Genomic DNA, 16,830 nt, shown 5'->3' on the forward strand with positions numbered 1-16,830 from the left:
GCTCCTGTGACAAAATAGTACAGATGGGTACTGTAAACAACAGAAATTTGTTACAGTTCTAAAGGCAGGGAAGCCCATGACCAGGGTGCCAGCATAACTGGCTTCTGATGAAGGGCCTGTTCTGGGTTGCAGACTGCTGTCTTCTTGCTGTGTCATCACATGATGAAAGGAACTAGGGAGCATGTGGGGTCTCTTTTATAAGAACATTAATCCCACTCGTGAGCTTCCTAGGAGCTGCTAGTGGCAAAGAATTCATCTGCCAATGCAGCAGACACAGACAGGGGTTTTACCCCTGGGTGCGAAGATCCCCTTGAGTAGGAAATGGCACCCTATTACAGCATTCTTTTTTTTTTTTTTTTAAGTCTTTATTGAATTTGTTACAATATTGCTTCTGTTTGTTTTTTTGGCTGCAAGGCATGTGGGATCTTGGCTCCCTAACCAGGGATGGAACCTGTACCCCCTGCATTGGAAGGCAAAGTCTTAACCACTGGACCACCAGGGAAGTCTGCCTATTACAGTATTCTTGCCTGGAAAGTTCCATGAGCAGAGGAGCCTGTTGGGCTATAGTCCATGGGGTTGCAAAGAGTCGGACATGACTGAGCACAGCACAGCAGTCCCATTCATAAGGGTTATGCCCTCATGACCTAAGCACTTCCCAAAGGTTCTGAATTCTAATGCTGTCATATTGGGCATTAGGACTTCAACATATAAATTTTGTGGAGACACAAACATTCAGAACACAGCATAGTCTCTTTTTCAGAGGATAAAGTTCTGGCTACCTGCTTTCTGGGAGCTCAAGGGGAAGAAGGCTGGAGGTCTTACCATTCAATGGATATATGCTCACGTGATCCCTCAGTTTGGGGACTGGCAGCCCTGCTTGGTGCCTTGTGCTCCCTAGGCCTGCAACCCCCTATTTGGTCCTCTTTAGAGAATAACTAACCAGACCTGTGGGAGGTGGGCAGCTGCTGAGGGGTATGGAGTCAGGAGCACTTCTAGGAGTCCAGCAACCTCAGCCTTCAACTGATCTCTGCTGCAGTCTCCCCTCCCCCGCCCCCCTCGAGGTGTCTGGTATCCATTCCTGAGCTATTTTGTGCACACTGGACTCGCAGCTTTTCACACTGCCAGCTTCAGGTTTGGCTTTCTTGAATGTGTGGGCTGTTATCACTTGTTTATCTGTTTTCCAGACTCCAGAATCCTGATGGTGGTTTCTCCTCTGGGTTTCAGAAGAGGAATAAATTAACTCAGATACTGGTAGCTGGAAACCTTAAAAAAAAACAAAACAAAACAAAAAAGATTGTTTCTGTTGCAGCAGTTGGTTAGAGTAAAGAACCTCCAAGTCCAGGGACTTGAAGTACTTGTGTGTGTGTGTGTGTGTGTGTGTGTGTGTGTGTGTTAATTGCTCAGTTGTGTCTAACTCTTTGCGACTCTGTGGACTGCAGTCCACTAGGTCCCTCTGTCCATGGAATTTACTAGGCAAGAATACTGGAGTGGTTACCATTCCCTTCTCCAGCAGATCTTCCCAACCCAGGGATCGAACCTGGGTCTCCTGCTTTGCAGGTAGATTCTTTACCATGTGAGTCACCAGGGAAGCCCTTCAAGTACTTATTAATAGTCAAAGCAAAAGGGAACTTTTTGTAAAAATAATAAGTGCTTATAAATTGGAGTTAGTATAGACAAAAGTAGCAAATGTAGATTGATGCATATGATAATTTATTTATAAGTGTAAACCGAAATGATCTGGGCTACATCATCCAGGAAGGAGACCTGAGAATGGGCGCCGATCTCTTTCTGGGGCCCTGTGCATCTGGGACCCTTCACGTAGCTCTGGTTCCCTGCTTCGAGGAAATGCAGCGGGGCTGAGGAAGCTTTGAGCAGGGAGACATGTTGGTGTTGCAGGCACAGGTGGTAAGCACTGGGATGCTTACCAGAATGCAAGCCCAGAATGCAAGAGGTGCCATATCTCAGCTTAAAACCATGGCCAGTGTGGAGAAAAGCAGGTGTGAACCTGGGTGCCAGATCCTGAGCTGGTGGGAGGAGAGGGTTGCTCTCAAGCCTGGAGCAGGTAAGTTTAGCTCAAATAGAAGAAAGCACAATTTACCATGGTAGGCCAGAAACTTTGGGAGCAATTTACAAGTGACTCTTCTGGCAGATGGCTTAATTCCATAGGTGGGTGGATAAATGAATGGCAGAGTTGCCCCCGCCCCCCACCTCTCCCCCAGCACACACACACACAAAAGGAGAGAGGCTTCTGAGAAATACTGGTGATACTGACACACACAAAACCCGTAATTTAGACACTGAAGAGAGCCGTGTGCTCTCACTGGGATGGATGGAGAATGGGGCAGCTTAGAGTAGCAGGGAAAACTCTACCTAAATTAAGAAGATCTGAGTTCAAATCCTGACTCCTCAACTTACTCGCCATGCAGCCTTGAGCAAGCTCCTAACCTTGCTTACCCTCACAAGGTTCGGGTGAAAGCTTGTTCCATTACCTATGGAACAAAACAGCTTAGCCCAGTCCTGAACTGAACTGGCTGGGTTTTAATTGGACACATACTTGCTGAGCCCTCTGCAATACCAGGCTGTGTGCATCTATCTCCCCATTCTAGAAAGGCTCATGAAGTGAAGGTGCGGCTGTGCTCTATCCTGCAGCCCTTCCTCAGGATGGAGGGAAGCTGTGAAGGTGAGCGTCCCTGTCCCCTAACCCCGTGTCTTCTCCTGGTTGCAGAGCATGTGACCAGAGAGAGTATCCAGGCCCTGCCTCGGCCCGAGCCCCTGATCCCGTCTCAGCAGACACCCCCCAGTTCCCTCCTAGCCACTTAGCTAGTAAACAAGCAAAAGTTTTCACAGGCTACTGGGTGACACCAGATGGTGCCAGTCTAGTTGGCTGGCACTTCTGCCTCTCATTCCCCTGTTTCCCTTGAGAGTCTCTAGATAACGCAGCTCTGGAGCAGGAGAGCTGAAGGTTTGAGGGGCAAGTGGAGGCACTGGGAAAGAGGGGCATTGTGACACAGTGGGTGTTTGGGGTCACTCCCCTCCTACGGAAAAATATGTCCCTAGCTTCCGAGTGCCTGCACCGTATGATTAATTATGGTTACCTGAGATCAGGGCATGCCTCCTGTAGGCCTGTTGCGTTCCCCATTCCCTAGCGTCCGGTCAGAGAGGTTCCACGACGTTGCTCCGGTATGCATGTCAGCACTTGCCTGCCTGGCTGCTGACCACTGCACCTGCCTTTCCCAACTCCAGCTTTCAAGATACCTCAGTGTCACTCACAGATTTTCGTGGCCTCAGTTAAACTTTCCTTTGGTCCACCCCTCAATGACATTGTGAGCGTTATTTGAATCAGTGCCCAGCCTCCTTTCCTTGAAGGCTGTGATGATGGTGGTGGGAGGTCTGATCCATCCTTCCTCTCCCTTCGCCTCTGCCGTCAGCACCTAACTTTGACCCTGTTTCTTTCCTTTTCCAGAACTCACATGCTGCGTGTCAGACTGAGCTATTGCTGTTTAATCTTATAATCCAAGACTTGCTACACTGTCCTGCTGATGTCCATAGCCATGCCTGGGAAGGAGGCAGCCCCATTCCCAGCGTGTCCCGGGGGAGACCTCCTCGTGCACCCCACGGAGCCTTGACCAGGCCGGGGAAGAGACTGCAGGAGCACCCGTCCCCGAAGCTGCATCTCCTCTTGTGAATCAGTGTCCCCTTGCTTTCCTCTAGAGACCTCGCTGCCCCAGAATGGGACCTGCCTGGGGAATTGAGGGGCTGGGGGAGCTACTCCGAGACCTCCTTCTCCGGCGCTCTGAACCCCGGGCACCGCGGCTCCGGGGCAGTGGGGCTGCTGCAGGCTCAGAGCCGCTGCCGCCCTGCATGTGCCAGCTTCTCTCTGTCGCCGGCTGTGTCAGTGTGGACTCGAGGGATACGGCATGTTTCTAAACGGATTTTTCTTAAGAAATGTGCCAGTGTTGATGTAGTTCAGGATGTTCCCCCCCATCCCAGCTGTCACTGTCCCTCGGCGTTTTCTCAGTAGGCTTCATTCCCCATTTTTTTAGTGGGGAAATTTTGTCCTCCACCTCCTGCATCCTGTATTTGTCCCCCTACCTTCATCCCTCCCAGGTACAGAGTTACCTGCGGTTCTGACAAAAGATAAGCAAATCGTCTTTGGGAAGCCTGTGGACTCTTTATATCATCCGTGCTTTGTTGTTGGAAAGAGGCTGGCATTCTCTTGGTTCTGCTTAGTCCCAGGCAGTCCAGCAAGAACAGATATTAACGTGAGCTGAGCATGTGTATCATGGTGACCAGCTCTCATGTCCTGCCCTGTTCTTTCACAGCCAAACCAGCTGCTGCAGCCAGGTTGGTCCTTCTAGGACTCCCATTCATCCAGGTTAATTTTAAGCAGGTGGAGTCTGTGTGGCCTGTAAGGGTGAAGTGAGAGAGCTGTGTTTGCAGGTGAGTCTGTGTGGAAGCCCTGCCTCCGCCACCCTGGCAACCCAGCCGTTTCTGTGAGCACCTGTGCCTAGACCCCAGGAGACCTGTCTGTGACCCTGTTTCTGCTGTCTGCCCTGGTACAGGCCCTGCTGGCGTCACAGGTGGGCCACTCTGCCACTGTGTGTACACAGCTGCGGGGACAGGAAAACCTTAATGCCCCGTTTGCTCCCCAAGCAGATGTGAATCTGCTGCTTCCCTGCCTTTGTTTGCAGGGACAGGCTGCAGGGCACAGGGTCACAGCACCGTGAAAGACAGTGGGAGTGTGGCCTCCCTGTGGTCCCTGGGGCGTGCGGCCGGGAGACAGCTGGGTGGCTGACAGCAGGTGCCTCAAACGGCCAGCTGCTTGCAGGACAGAGTGGCTCTGAGTGAGCTGAGTGCCCCCGCCCCCCCTCCAGGCCGAGTGAGGTTTCCCTACAATGACCATGATGCTCCAGATGTCTGGTCGTCGCAGGCTGGGCTCAGCTCAGCAGAGGACGTGATGCGTGATCACTGAGGGTGACGCTCAAAGCACAAGCTGCCTTTTCCTTTTCCAGCCTCGCAGGCACTGTGGCTTCTCTCCCCAGGAGGGGTTGGTTCTCGTCTTAGTGTTTGAGGGATGATCCCCGGGACATTCTCACCACTGCCAACTCTTGGAGCTGTTCCAGGTTTTGGCTTGGGGCCCCATGAGTGGGTCTCAGTGAGCCGGGTCGGGGGGCAGACATTGCCCTCAGGGTCCCAGAGAGAAGCTCCTTCTGTAAAGCCCCAGGGAGAGAGAAGGCAGCCGGCTCTTGCCTCACCAGCCATGTGCCACGTCTTCTAAAGAAAGAGATGCAACCAAGCTGTATCCCCATGCCCTGCCCTGGATTTGCTGTGCGATGGATACAGATCGTGGAATGATTCCTTCACCTTCTCCCTGTCCTCTCCTGACCCACATGGAACCATGACTTGTGGTTAAAGGAGCCATTAGCTGCCCGTGACTTTTCTGCCAGCTTGTTGGGGAGAGGCCCTCCTTCCCCAGGCGAGGAGCTTTGGAGACTGGGGCCAGGCCAGGGCTGCAGGAAGAACAGGGAGGCCCAGGCTGGCTCCAGTCCATGCTTTGCTGTGGGACAGGCGCACTCTGACAGCTCTCCCTTCACTATGTGGTGAAAACTCCCAGTTCTGCAGCCCCGCCCTCCTGTAGGAAGGTTGCTGGCTAAGGCCTCAGGCTCCCACTTCATCTCGGGAAAGTCCCCCCAGCACTGAACCTTTAGGGACTGGAGGATGGATGCCAAGGCGCCTCTAGCATCTCTCTTTGCCAAATGAGCAGTTGGTGCCGAGAGGCCCTCCCAGCCGCCCCCCTTTCTTGGGGCCACAGTGTCACTGTTGTGGGTGTCAGTGGTATGTCAGCACTGTGAGCAGCGAGCTTGTGGGGTGACATGCAACGCCCATCTGCACGTTTCCCAGCAGACGTGCCCAGGGCTGCTGTGCACCCTCGGATAAGGACACTGAAGCCCGAGAGTCGTCCTCCCCCATCATCGCCCGCCCACCCTGAGGTGGTGCAGGAGAGGCCCCAACTGCTTTCAGCTTGCCTTTCATGATTCTGCCTTGTCCACAGCCTGGTTTCTATCAGTCAGCATCCAACCAAGAAAACCAGAAAAGTCTATATATTTAAAACAGAGGGGTTTTAATCCAGGAAATTGTTTAACTGAGAAATAAGAAGACCTGAGATGCCACTGAGGGGTAACCGGAAACAGGGAACCACAGAGCTGGTGGGACCAGATCCTGGGGGTCAGGACACTGGGTGGAGCCTGGGTCTGCAGAGGGCTATGTGGTGGGAGCTGAAGCCATGAGGAGACCTGGGCCCTGCCAGAAACATACCCCCCCACACCCCACCCCAGGCAAAGCGGGAGCGCAAACAGCCTGGCTTCTCCCTTCCCCATGCCTTCCAGATTTCTGCGTTAGCTAAATGCAGCTGGAAGCCAGCTGACCTGGGAGCTGGGGACAGGCCAACTGCAGTCAGGCCCCTGCAGTCAGTCCCCAGAGCAGAGCAGGGGAAGGCGAGTGGTGGGTCAGAGGCCAAGCAGTCCCAGGACACGCGTGGCCCTGGCCCCCTCTCTGCCATGTCCAGGCCCACTGTGCATTCCCCGTGCTGTCCTAAGACCCCGGTGAGTGGAGGTGGAGGTAGCTGCCCTGGTGGGTTTCTGTAGGTTCTCTTCACTCTCCCTGGGAGGAAAGTGCTTTGGGGAGGTGGGGGAGGGGTTTTATTCATAACAGTTATCCCAGTTCTTTGGGGGAATTTACTCATTTAGCAGCCCCACCTCGCCTTTCCCCTCAGGGAGGCTGTGTCCCAGTTTTCTGTCCACCCTGGCCCATTCCTCTTCCCCCAGTCTCTGGTTTCCCTGCTGGAGAACACCCACCCAGACCACGCATCAGTGGTCATGAGTGTTTCCCCAGGATAATTCATTGAGCGTGTGCTGTTACAGAGTGCTCTGTCTGTAAGTAGATGTCATCCACTGATCAATTTGTATCCTGTTTCCAATAAACTTCTAGAAATTCTGCCTGGTTTTATGCTGCCCTTTGTTGGGACAGTGGCTCAGCTATAAGGCTGGGCCCAGGGGCAGGCCCCCCACCCCAGCCCCCAGCCCTAGGTGCTTTCTCCCCGTGTGGCTCTGGGGCCAGGCCCATTAGTCTGACATCCCCGCCCCAGCTACATGGAGGTAGGTGCTCAGAGGCCTTTCCCCAAGGTTGGCACTTTCTTTTGCTCTCTCATAAGCCATAGCCTGAGGACATGGCGGTTTCATGAGGCTGAGCTGCACCAGGGGTGGCTTTGACCCTGTGTCCCCTAGGCCTGGAGGTGGGAGAAGCCGCAGGCAGACCTCTCTCCATCAATCCCTTTCGCACTGCTGTGCTGGAGCCAGGTGGCGGGGACGAGTGCGGGGCCACTCCCACGGTGAGCTAAGGGAGTGTGCTGCACTCCATCCAGGGGGTTGACAGGAAGGCCCCCGTGCCAGTGAGGTGGGTGCAAGAGCTGCAGGTGACGCAGATGAAGCCCAGGGCCCTCTTCTACATCCAACCCTCCTCAGCTCTGAGAGCTGGAAACCAACATGTCTGAGTTGCCCTAAAAGGCATCGGGAGCCTGATCTGAATGCCCAGCATCCTTCAGTGTTTCCCAGGCCCCCGAGTGTGAAACCAGCTTGGTAGAAATTACTCTCTGTTGAGTATTTTACTGGTTTGACTACGGTGTAGACTCTGCCTCAGTGGCTGTACTGGGGCCATCGTTGTAGGCTCCCTGGGCGCCTCCAGCCTGTGTTTGTAGTGTGCCTGTTTGCAACCCTTGTTTGCTGAGATTTGAGAGAGAGGTTTAAAAAAAAAAGACATTGAATTCCTTCAAGAGTTTCATTAGAGAAGCAAGACATCCATGCGCGAGGTTACAGGACCCTGGAAAAGGTTGTAGAAGAGGCAGGGCCCTTCCAGTCCTTGCAGAAGTCCCGAGAGAAGCGGGCTCAGCGAGGCCGGATGCCGCAGGGCGGGCTCTGTGGAAGCAGAGGGGCCCTCAGAGTGCAAGCCGGCAGCCTCGTCGCTGTGAAATCCCTAATGCCCTGGTTCTTGGTGTCTTTTTATTAAGATTTAATCCTGACTCGAGTGTCTCCCTCTTTCTGGAAGCTCACCAATAGAGTGTCATGTGCCCTGTCTTTCAAGGGGTGAGAGCCTGAAGATCCATTGCCAGGACTGGGTTTTTATAGCCAGACTTCTTAAGAGGTTTCCATTTGCTCTGCTCTTGCTCCTGGACTAACTGCAGGGGGTCACTGGAGGAAACCATTTAGCCTGCAGGGACCACCCCAGAGATGTGAGCGCCCCCCTCACCAGGCCTCTCTGGGCTGCTTGCTGAGCTGGCCCATTTATATGTCCTTTAGGAGCTTTTTTTCTTATTCCCAGAACCAGCTGTTCTAACCCTTGGTTACCCCTGAAGCTCTCACCCGCTGAGGGCCAAGTCTTCTAAGAATCCCTTCACCTGTGTTCCCCTTTTACTGCAGGACCTTCCACCAGCCCGTGGAGGTGCTCTTCGGCCTCTGGAGAACCCTCCTGGTACCCACACGTTGGATCGTTTCCTGGCCCCCACCTCCTTAGAGGCTTGCAGTAGAGTGCCCTGACTCAGGCCAGACTGCCACTTACTACTGGATCACCTTGGGCAAGTTACTCAACCTCTCTGTGCCTCAGTTTATTCATCTGTAAGATGGGATCATAGTATGTACCTCACAGAACTAACTAAATTAGTGTGTGTAAAGTGCTTCGCATGGGGCCTGGGACAGTGTTTGTTATTGCTCTGTCATCATCCTCTGCCCGCTGCCCTCATCTTCACCCTCTCTCCCTTCTCAGGCCACTTAAACTTCCCCATCCAGTCAACAGAACAAAACAGGCAAACCACCACAGGTCCTCTCTTAGCTTTGCCTGAAGCTCTTGTCTTATCTCCCTTTACAAGCAAACTTGTTTAAAGAGGAAAGACTTGTCCGTTTCTTGAAGTCTCATTAATTTCTCAACACAGTACAGTCCTTTATCGCTTCCATTCTGCCCCACCCCAGCCACCCACTGAGATTGCCTTCGAAAGGTCACCAGAGACCTCCTAATTGCCACATCCAGCCCGTCTTGCGGTCACCCTCTTTGAGCTTTCTTGAGCACTTGACATGGTTGCCGTCATGTTACTTGTCTTTGTTATTCTTCATTGCACTCTCTCCTTTATTCTCTACCCAGAACAACACTGAGCCACATTCAGATATTACTTAGAGCCATTTCCCAGGATTTTTTACAAAGATAAATTTCAGAATAGTAGTCCCCTGTGTACCGCCTTTCCATGTTCCTCCGTTTTAGAAGAGAGCACTTTCCTTAATTTGGTGTTTCTCAACCCAGTGTATGATTTTATACAATGACTACATATGTATGAATCCATAACCAATATGGAACATTTTGCATATAATTAAATTTTATGCAGATGATAACCTATCACTTCTCAAAAAGCTATTTTTAATAGCACAGACCATGCTGTGTTAATCCAGAGTGTCAGTACAGGAAGCTTGACCAGACAGTGTCAGACACACACGTTGGTTCTCACATCAGCTTTCTTCAGCATGCAATTAGGACTTTTGAAAATACTGAGGTACTTTGCAGCCTGTCTGGGTATTTTATGTTCAGCTTTTACCCTCATAAAAGATGGCTCTAGGATATTCCTTTTTTTTTACTTCTTTCATGCTCTTTTTAAAATTGCTGCATTCCTGATTTTCTTCCTATTTAAAGGTTCCTTCTGGGCATTTCACTGGGTCTTCCTTTGTGTGTCCTTTACTTGTGGGGATTTTTTTTTAAAGGATGGTTCTTTGTCCTCTTCACTCTTCCCCAGGTGACCTCATCCATTCCCTGTAAGAGGTCAGCTCCCGTTAGCAACAAGAGTCTGAAATGCTGTTTCCAGCCCTAAACGCACTGCTGTACTTATTTGCCTGCAGGTCCTCCAAGCTCCTCCAACTTGTCTTAACTGTATCTTCTCCTCTGAACCTGCTGCAGCCCCTGTTTCTTCAGTGTGCACTCTCCACCCATCATCCACAGTCACCTCTCTTCCCGACCTGGGCTGTGCCTCTGTACCTGCGTCCTGTGTGCCGCTGCCCTTGCTTGGAACACAGACCATTTCCTACTCAGGTTGTCTTCCCTTACCCCTCACGAGGCTGTCCACACTGTTAGCAGAGTAACTGATCAAAATGTAAGACCGGGGTTTCCCTGGTGGTTCAGTGGGTTAAGAATTCATCCGCCAACACAGGAGACACAGGTTCGATCCCTAGTCCAGGAAGATTCTGAAATCCTTCGAGCAGCTAAGCCCATGAGCCGTAACTACTGAGCCCATGCCCTAGAGCCCATGCTCCACAAGAGGAGCCACTGCAATCAGAAGTCTGTGCCCCGCAACTAGAGGATAGCCCCACGCTCGCTGCAGCTAGAAAAAGCCCGAGTGTGGCGTTGAAGACCCAGCCAAAAAGGAAAAGCAGCAAGGCTGATCATCGTCGACTTCTTGAAAACCTCGCACACACTTGCTTTCCTGCTGGACTGTCCTGAGCCTGCAGGGCCCAGCCCGCCTCTCCCGCTGTCTCCTAACTCTGTCCCTAGGCTTCCCGCTCCCTTGGCTCATTGCTCCCCTCACCCTCCCCAGGCCCACCAGCTCCTCTCGCAGCTCCGTGCCCTGGTTCACGCCCTTCCCTCTGCCGTGGATGTGTTCCCTTAGCTCCTTTCCTCATCCTCCCCGTTCAGCCCACACGCACCCCCTCACTCCCGGCACTCCCACCCCAAGCCTGTGCTGTCTGCTGTCATTGGTGTGTTACTTCCTCGGGATCCCGCTGGCTTGGGTTGCCTCTGATCCGTTTGCGGGTCTGTCTCTCCCAGGCTTGGCCTGGGGGCACTCAAGGTCAGAGGCGTATCATCTGCCTTTGTGGCTTAGGGTCTGGGCTATGGTGTGTGCCTAGCAAATGCTTGATGAGTGGCTTCAGGCCTGTGAGCCCCATCATGCCTGCCTGCCCCCTGCACACGAGTCCCTGGGGTAAAGTCATGGAAGCCATTTTTTCATCCCTTAAGGTGTCAGCAGGTCACATGAGAAAGAGGAGTGAGACGTACTGCCTAACATGTACACTGGAAAGTGCAGTCCACCCCAAGGGACCAAAACGCTGCTTGGAGCCCAAATGCAGGAAATAGGGTCTTTACTCAGCCTGTCCCCAGCCTACCTTATACCACCATGGCGGCTACGCTCCCATCTGTAGAAAACCCTGCCCTTCAACAGTGCGCTCTCTTCCCCACCTCCCCCATCCTTTCTTACCCCCTTTCCCTTCCCTTCACCCCCATAATAACTCTAGTACTCACTCAGTGCTCAGCATATGGGGTATTTCCATCTCCAACCCCTGGAGTTGAGCAAGGGCCAGGATCACTGTTCCCATGTCACAGATGGAGAACCAAGTCCAGGAGAGGGGTTTACTGTGGGTTGGGACCAAGGTTAGGACCAAGGGGTCCTTTCATGCAGGGAGACTGTGGAAGAAGCCTGAAGCCCTGCTTCTGTCTCTTGTGGGGACACCCAGACCCCCTTTAGAGAGTTCCTTGTCAGTGGGGAGAGCAGTCATCAACTTCAAGGTAAGGGGCAGGGAGGATCCAGGGCAGATTCGGGGTTGTGGGCCCAAACCTTGTGATCAGCATCTACCTGGGACTCCTCGAGGAGAAGAGACAGCAGTGACAGGCTACGGGGACCATCAGGTCATTTCTCTTAGATGAAGTCAGGCGAGTGAGCCCAGCTCCTGAGGGGTGAGAAGGCATGGCGGTGTTGAAGGGAAGGGTCCCGGGAAGGAAGGACCAAGGAAAAGGAGGCACAGAGAGCCCTGTTGGCCACTAGGACTGCTCAGCAACCAGACAGGTGCAAACGTGGGGAGAGATGGTACCGGAAGGAAGGTGCCGGGTGTTCACTCAGAGCACAGTATATGTTAATGCCCCCTGGAGCTGGGGGCTTCACGAGAAAGTGCTTAAATCCCAGACTCCAGGAGCATTTGGTCTGACTTAGAAATGACGAATCTCAGGCCAAGGTTGGCCAGCTCCTTCCCGTGGCAGCAGAGGGTGGCAAGGTGGGGAGTTCCTAGGAGTGGCTCTACAGTGAGAGGCAACAGCAGAGCGGAGGAATGGAGCAGGGTCCATGTAGGGCAGAAATGCCCGAGGAGTCCCTTGGAGGGACCCAGGTGGCTCAGCCCTTTCCATCACTTGGTTTGGGTTCTCAGTATCTCTGTGGGTTTCTGACAGTAGTTGGTGAGTTTTCAGGAATGGGAAAAGTGGATGGAGACACACCAGGAGGTGGCTTTTAATACCCACCCAACTTGTTCCCCAGGCCATCACCCCCTGCCTGACACATTCTATCTCCCACCACAACATCCATATGGCATCCATGTGCCTCCCTCCTGGGACATGGGTGACTCTCCTGGGCCTGACCCCCACTCTTGAAAACTTTTAACTGAGGAAGGGCATCCCTGTCCATGATATCAGAGGGCTGGGCTGAGAGGATGAAAACAGGTGGGGAGAGGGGGCTTGTCCCCATTGTCAGACCCTGTATCTGAGGGCCAGGGGTCCGTGACTGGGGTGATGAGTAGGGAACCTATCCCAGGCCCTTCTGTCCCCCTTGGTGGGGAGAGGGTGTGTATACTGGGGGCAGATGTTCATTCTCCTGAGATGGCTGGGGCTGGGGACGCATGGGGTTCAGGAGAGGCATATTTGGGGCTTTAGTGACCTCTGAATAGCCCTTTGGAAGCCTTGAAAGCCATGCACCCAAAATGACTTCCACTGTGGACAGTAGGGAAAACCACTACACATGCCCCACCCGCAAAAGGAACCCTTAATTCATGCCAGGTACACACCTTGTGCCTGGGGAGCCCCAGGTCAACAGATGGGTTAGCCCAGATGGTCTCAGTCGCTGACACAGGCATATCGAATAGAACAGGACGGAGGAGAGGTGGGCAAGATGGCTCCGGTCCTGAGGGACGGCGGTGAGCTGGCTCTGGTGACCGGAGGCCCCTTCCTGTCCAGGTGGGTAGCAGCCACCACAGGTTCCAGGGCCAGGGGAGGGTTCTTGGGGCTAAGGAAAGCCAGGGGAGGGGGTCCAGGAGCCTGACCTGGGTGGAGATGATAACCTCCCAGGCTGAAGATCCCCACATCGTCCCAGAGGATAGCAGGGTGGGGGCCTCCTGGAGATCCAGGTGGGCCGCCCATCCTGGGAGCATGAGGACCTCTCCCGGGGAGTGTTCTGACTTTAAGGATATATGGGGCTCCAGGATTCCTGTGGAAGGATGGTGCCCTGGACAGCTTCTCCACTCTGTCCCCAGAGTGTCCCTTCATCTTGGGGAACTCACTTTGAACCCTCCTGATGCCAGATGAACCTGCAGATACTTACTAGTTTTCCTTAGATCAGTTGAGATAGGCTTGCATTTTTCAAAAGGAAGTTTATTAGTATTGGGGAAAAAAAATGGGAGATAATAGAAAAAACAGCTGTACGATTTCAGAAAAGACCCTGATGCTAGGAAAGATTGAGGGCAACAGGAGAAGGGGGTGACAGAGGATGAGATGGTTGGATGGCATCACTAACTCAACGCACATGAGTTCGAGCACACTCCGGGAGACAGTGAAGAACAGGGAAGCCTGCTGTGCTGCAGTCCATGGGGTCACAAACAGTTGGACATGACCTGGCAACTGAACAACAACAAAATTTCTAAAGCAAGACTTCTGCTCTCACAGATCCCTGGCTCTGACCTGGGACAAGGCAGCTGTGGCCCTCTGCTGAGTTGGCAGTCCCTGGCTGTTTCCACCTGCCAAGGTGCTCTGTGCTGTCGGGACATCATCCCCACAACATTAGACACACGACTCCAAGCCCAGACCCTCTTCTCTCCCTGCCACCCACCTGGCTCCTGCAGAGGTCCTTTGTCTGGTTGGTTGAGGGACCCTTGCTGGCCCTCCAGCCCAGAGCCAGGCATTCCTCCGTCCTGAGGCACCCGCAGCAGAGTCCAAGTTCTGGGAGGGGCCTTCCTGGTCAGTCCTCCTCCGAGACGTCCACCTGCAGCTTCCTTGTGGCTGCCACCTTCCCAGAGCACGACCTGCGCCCGGCACGGTGGGTGCTTTTGTCGCTCTCTGAGCCTTGCCAGCCCTGGGTGAGGCCCAGCAGGGCCCGCGCCTGGCGGAGGAAGCTGGGGCTGGAGAAAGTCGAGCACGGGGCCGAGCACGCTGTTGAGGTAGGCGAAGGCCAGGGAGCCGTGGAAGAGCTGCGAGCAGACATCCAGGGCACGGCAGGCACGCAGGCGGAAGGCCGCGACGGAGGCGACGCCGAAGACCACGCTAGGCAGGAAGCAGTCGGTGTAGACTGCCACCACGGCGGCGAGGACGCACACGGCCCTCCGTGGGCCCGCCTGCCCGCCCAGGCCGCGGCGGCGGGCGGTGAGCGTGATGCTCACCAAGGCAAAGAGGATGAGCGCCAGCGGCCGGAAGAACTGCACCACGAACAGGGCCTGGTGCCAGAGGAGGGAGGCCGAGGGTCTCGCGCCCAGCTGGCAACTGAGGCAGGGCCGGCTGGAGTGGGTGCTCAGGAGCAGGTGCCCGTTGAGGAGCAGGAGTGCCCCCCAGAGACCCCCGGCCATGCGGGCAGCGCCCCCAACCGAGGCCCTGCTCAGCGCGTGGTGTGGCCAGGCCACCTTCAAGTAGCGGTTGAGCGCCACGGCCGTGAGCAAGACCACGCTGGCCGTGCGGTTGGTGGCGATCATGAACAGCTTGACTTTGCAGGCGGTGTCCCCGAAGCGCCAGGTCTCATGGAGGAAGTAGGAATCCACACGAAGGGGCAGGTTGAGGATCAGGAGGAAGTCCGCGACCACCAGGCTGACCAGGAACACGGTGCTGGGCGTCCAGGGCCGCATGCGCAAGCAGAAGATGAAGAAGGCCAGGCTGTTCCCCACCAGGCCCAGGACAAACTCCATAACCAGGACTGGCGCCAGGATGGCAGACACTATGGGGGAGGAGGCCTGGTGGCAAGAAGCAGTGGCCTCTCCAGGTGACCCCAAGGCAGTGGTCAGGGCAGAGGGAGAGGAGGAGGAGGGAGAGGAAGGGAGGGAGAGAGGGAGCCAGGAGGGAGAGAGAGAAGGAAGGGGAGAGGGATGGCTCGGGTTAGGAAATCCCATGGGCTGCTTGGGCCGTGGACCTGAGAGACGTTTCTCCAGCTGTCTGACCCCTGTGCAATTGCACAGGGGTCAGTGCTGGCTATCAGCTGGCCAGCACAATGACTCAGTATCCTGGGGGTTTCATCATCATCCTTGCAGCCACCAAGAAACACCCTGTGTTCCAATTGCAAGTGAAGAGGAACCCTGCTGCTCTCCCTCCCTCTCCACCTCCCCAGAGTAGAGAGTGGCCAGCCTTGGACTGGAATCTGCATTGCCTCTGGCACACCAGAATGAGGGCTCAGCAAGGTGAGTGGAGGCCCAGAGGAACCCTGAAGCGGGAGGAAGGCCTGGCTGGGGTGTGGCTGGGGAGTGTGTTTTACAGCCCTGAGTGGTCAGACATTTGCTTGCCTGAAGGCAGGAGCTGGTCCTGACAACTCACAGCTCTGGAGACCATGCAGGCCACCCTGAGCCCCCACCCTACTCCCATCACAGATACAGACTGCCAAGTTTTACTGCCATGCCCTGGGGACCTGGGGGCTTCTCCCACAAACAGAACGATCCTGAGAATCCTCGAGTTGCCCTGCCACTGTTCATCCCACTTGATGGGCCATCACCCAGTATTCACTGCAGAGAAGGGAGCAGGGGGCTAGGGCTGGTTTCAGACAAGGTCTAAATCCTGCTCTCCCACTGCGTGGTGTTCCCATGAGTCCATGGGGCCAGGCCTGTGGGCAGAGATGGGGTAACATGGGACAGCACCAAGAAAGGCTGTGGTTCCAGGCTCCACGATCTGGCTCCCCCTCCCCTGCCCCGCTGCCCCTGTGCCAAATGGCTGTGGTCAGCAGGATGCCCCGTGCTGCCAGCTCAGTCTAGAGTCTTGGGGTTTCAGACAGTGGATGCCGGCCCCTCTCCCCAGACACACCCCAACAAGCCTCTCCCCTGCCCTGGGCTCCCACTGGCCAAGGCTGAGGGCAGATAGGGTGTAGGGTAGTGGGACCACCAGCCTGAGCTTTGAATGCAGACAAGCCTGGGTTGGAAACAGAGCTGCCTGCCTTCCAAAGCTGTCTAAGCCTCAATTGTAAAATGTGGTGCCACCACCTTCTTGGACAGTTGTAAGGATTCAATGAGGTCATTTCTGTAAAAACTTCTGGCAAATCCCCTGGCACAGAGTTGGTGGTCAGAAAAACAGGGAACCTAATTTTCATGATTTTCTGTCTTGGATTAGACACATCCTTGGAACTAGGGGGCCCTTCTTGTGGCCATCTGGGCACACTGCCTGGGGCTGCCTCTTGGGACATTGATGTTCCCTCCTCAGCTCCTGTACAGAGGAACGTGTCACTGCCCTAGAGTGTGGCAGGAGAGGAAGTCCTCTAGAGGGGTGGTGGGTGAAGGTCTGAACACCTCTCAGGGTCTTTCAGCAAAGTCAGGGTCTCCTTTGCCGGTTTGTCAGTGGAGGGGATCCAAGCAGTGAGCTGGCAGGCAGGGATAGGGGAGGCAGGGTTCAAACCCAGGTTTTCCAGAGGAATCCTAGACTCTATCCAGTGACCTGTTTCGTCCAGACATAGCTTCAGTTACCCCAGCAAGCGACCCCTCATCGACTTCTCCTTGAAGCCCCAGGATGCTGAACCCCAATCTCCTGCTGCAGCTTCCATGATTCATCTCGACCCACTGCTGCATCCTCAACTCCCAAACTCCTGGGCCCCAC

The 16,830-nt window shown here is 54.5% G+C and overlaps 2 protein-coding genes across 2 annotated transcripts in view; one reads left to right on the forward strand and one right to left on the reverse strand.

Annotated features, from left to right (window-relative positions):
* Positions 1-4,690, forward strand: part of MTA3 (metastasis associated 1 family member 3) — a 168,250-nt gene extending 163,560 nt beyond the window's left edge. The window contains exon 17 of the mRNA XM_052648380.1: positions 3,464-4,690. Coding sequence (XP_052504340.1) covers positions 3,464-3,489 — 26 coding nt within the window. The 3' untranslated portion in view covers positions 3,490-4,690. The remainder of the gene's footprint in view (positions 1-3,463) is intronic.
* A 9,324-nt stretch (positions 4,691-14,014) lies between these two features.
* Positions 14,015-15,203, reverse strand: OXER1 (oxoeicosanoid receptor 1). The gene is given in 2 exon segments (XM_052649722.1): positions 14,015-14,186; positions 14,188-15,203. Coding segments are annotated over 2 exon segments (1,134 nt in total). The 5' UTR covers positions 15,150-15,203.
* Positions 15,204-16,830: the final 1,627 nt, after the last annotated feature.

This window comes from Budorcas taxicolor, chromosome 11 (assembly GCF_023091745.1).
Source record: "Budorcas taxicolor isolate Tak-1 chromosome 11, Takin1.1, whole genome shotgun sequence".
Lineage (NCBI taxonomy): Eukaryota > Metazoa > Chordata > Mammalia > Artiodactyla > Bovidae > Budorcas > Budorcas taxicolor.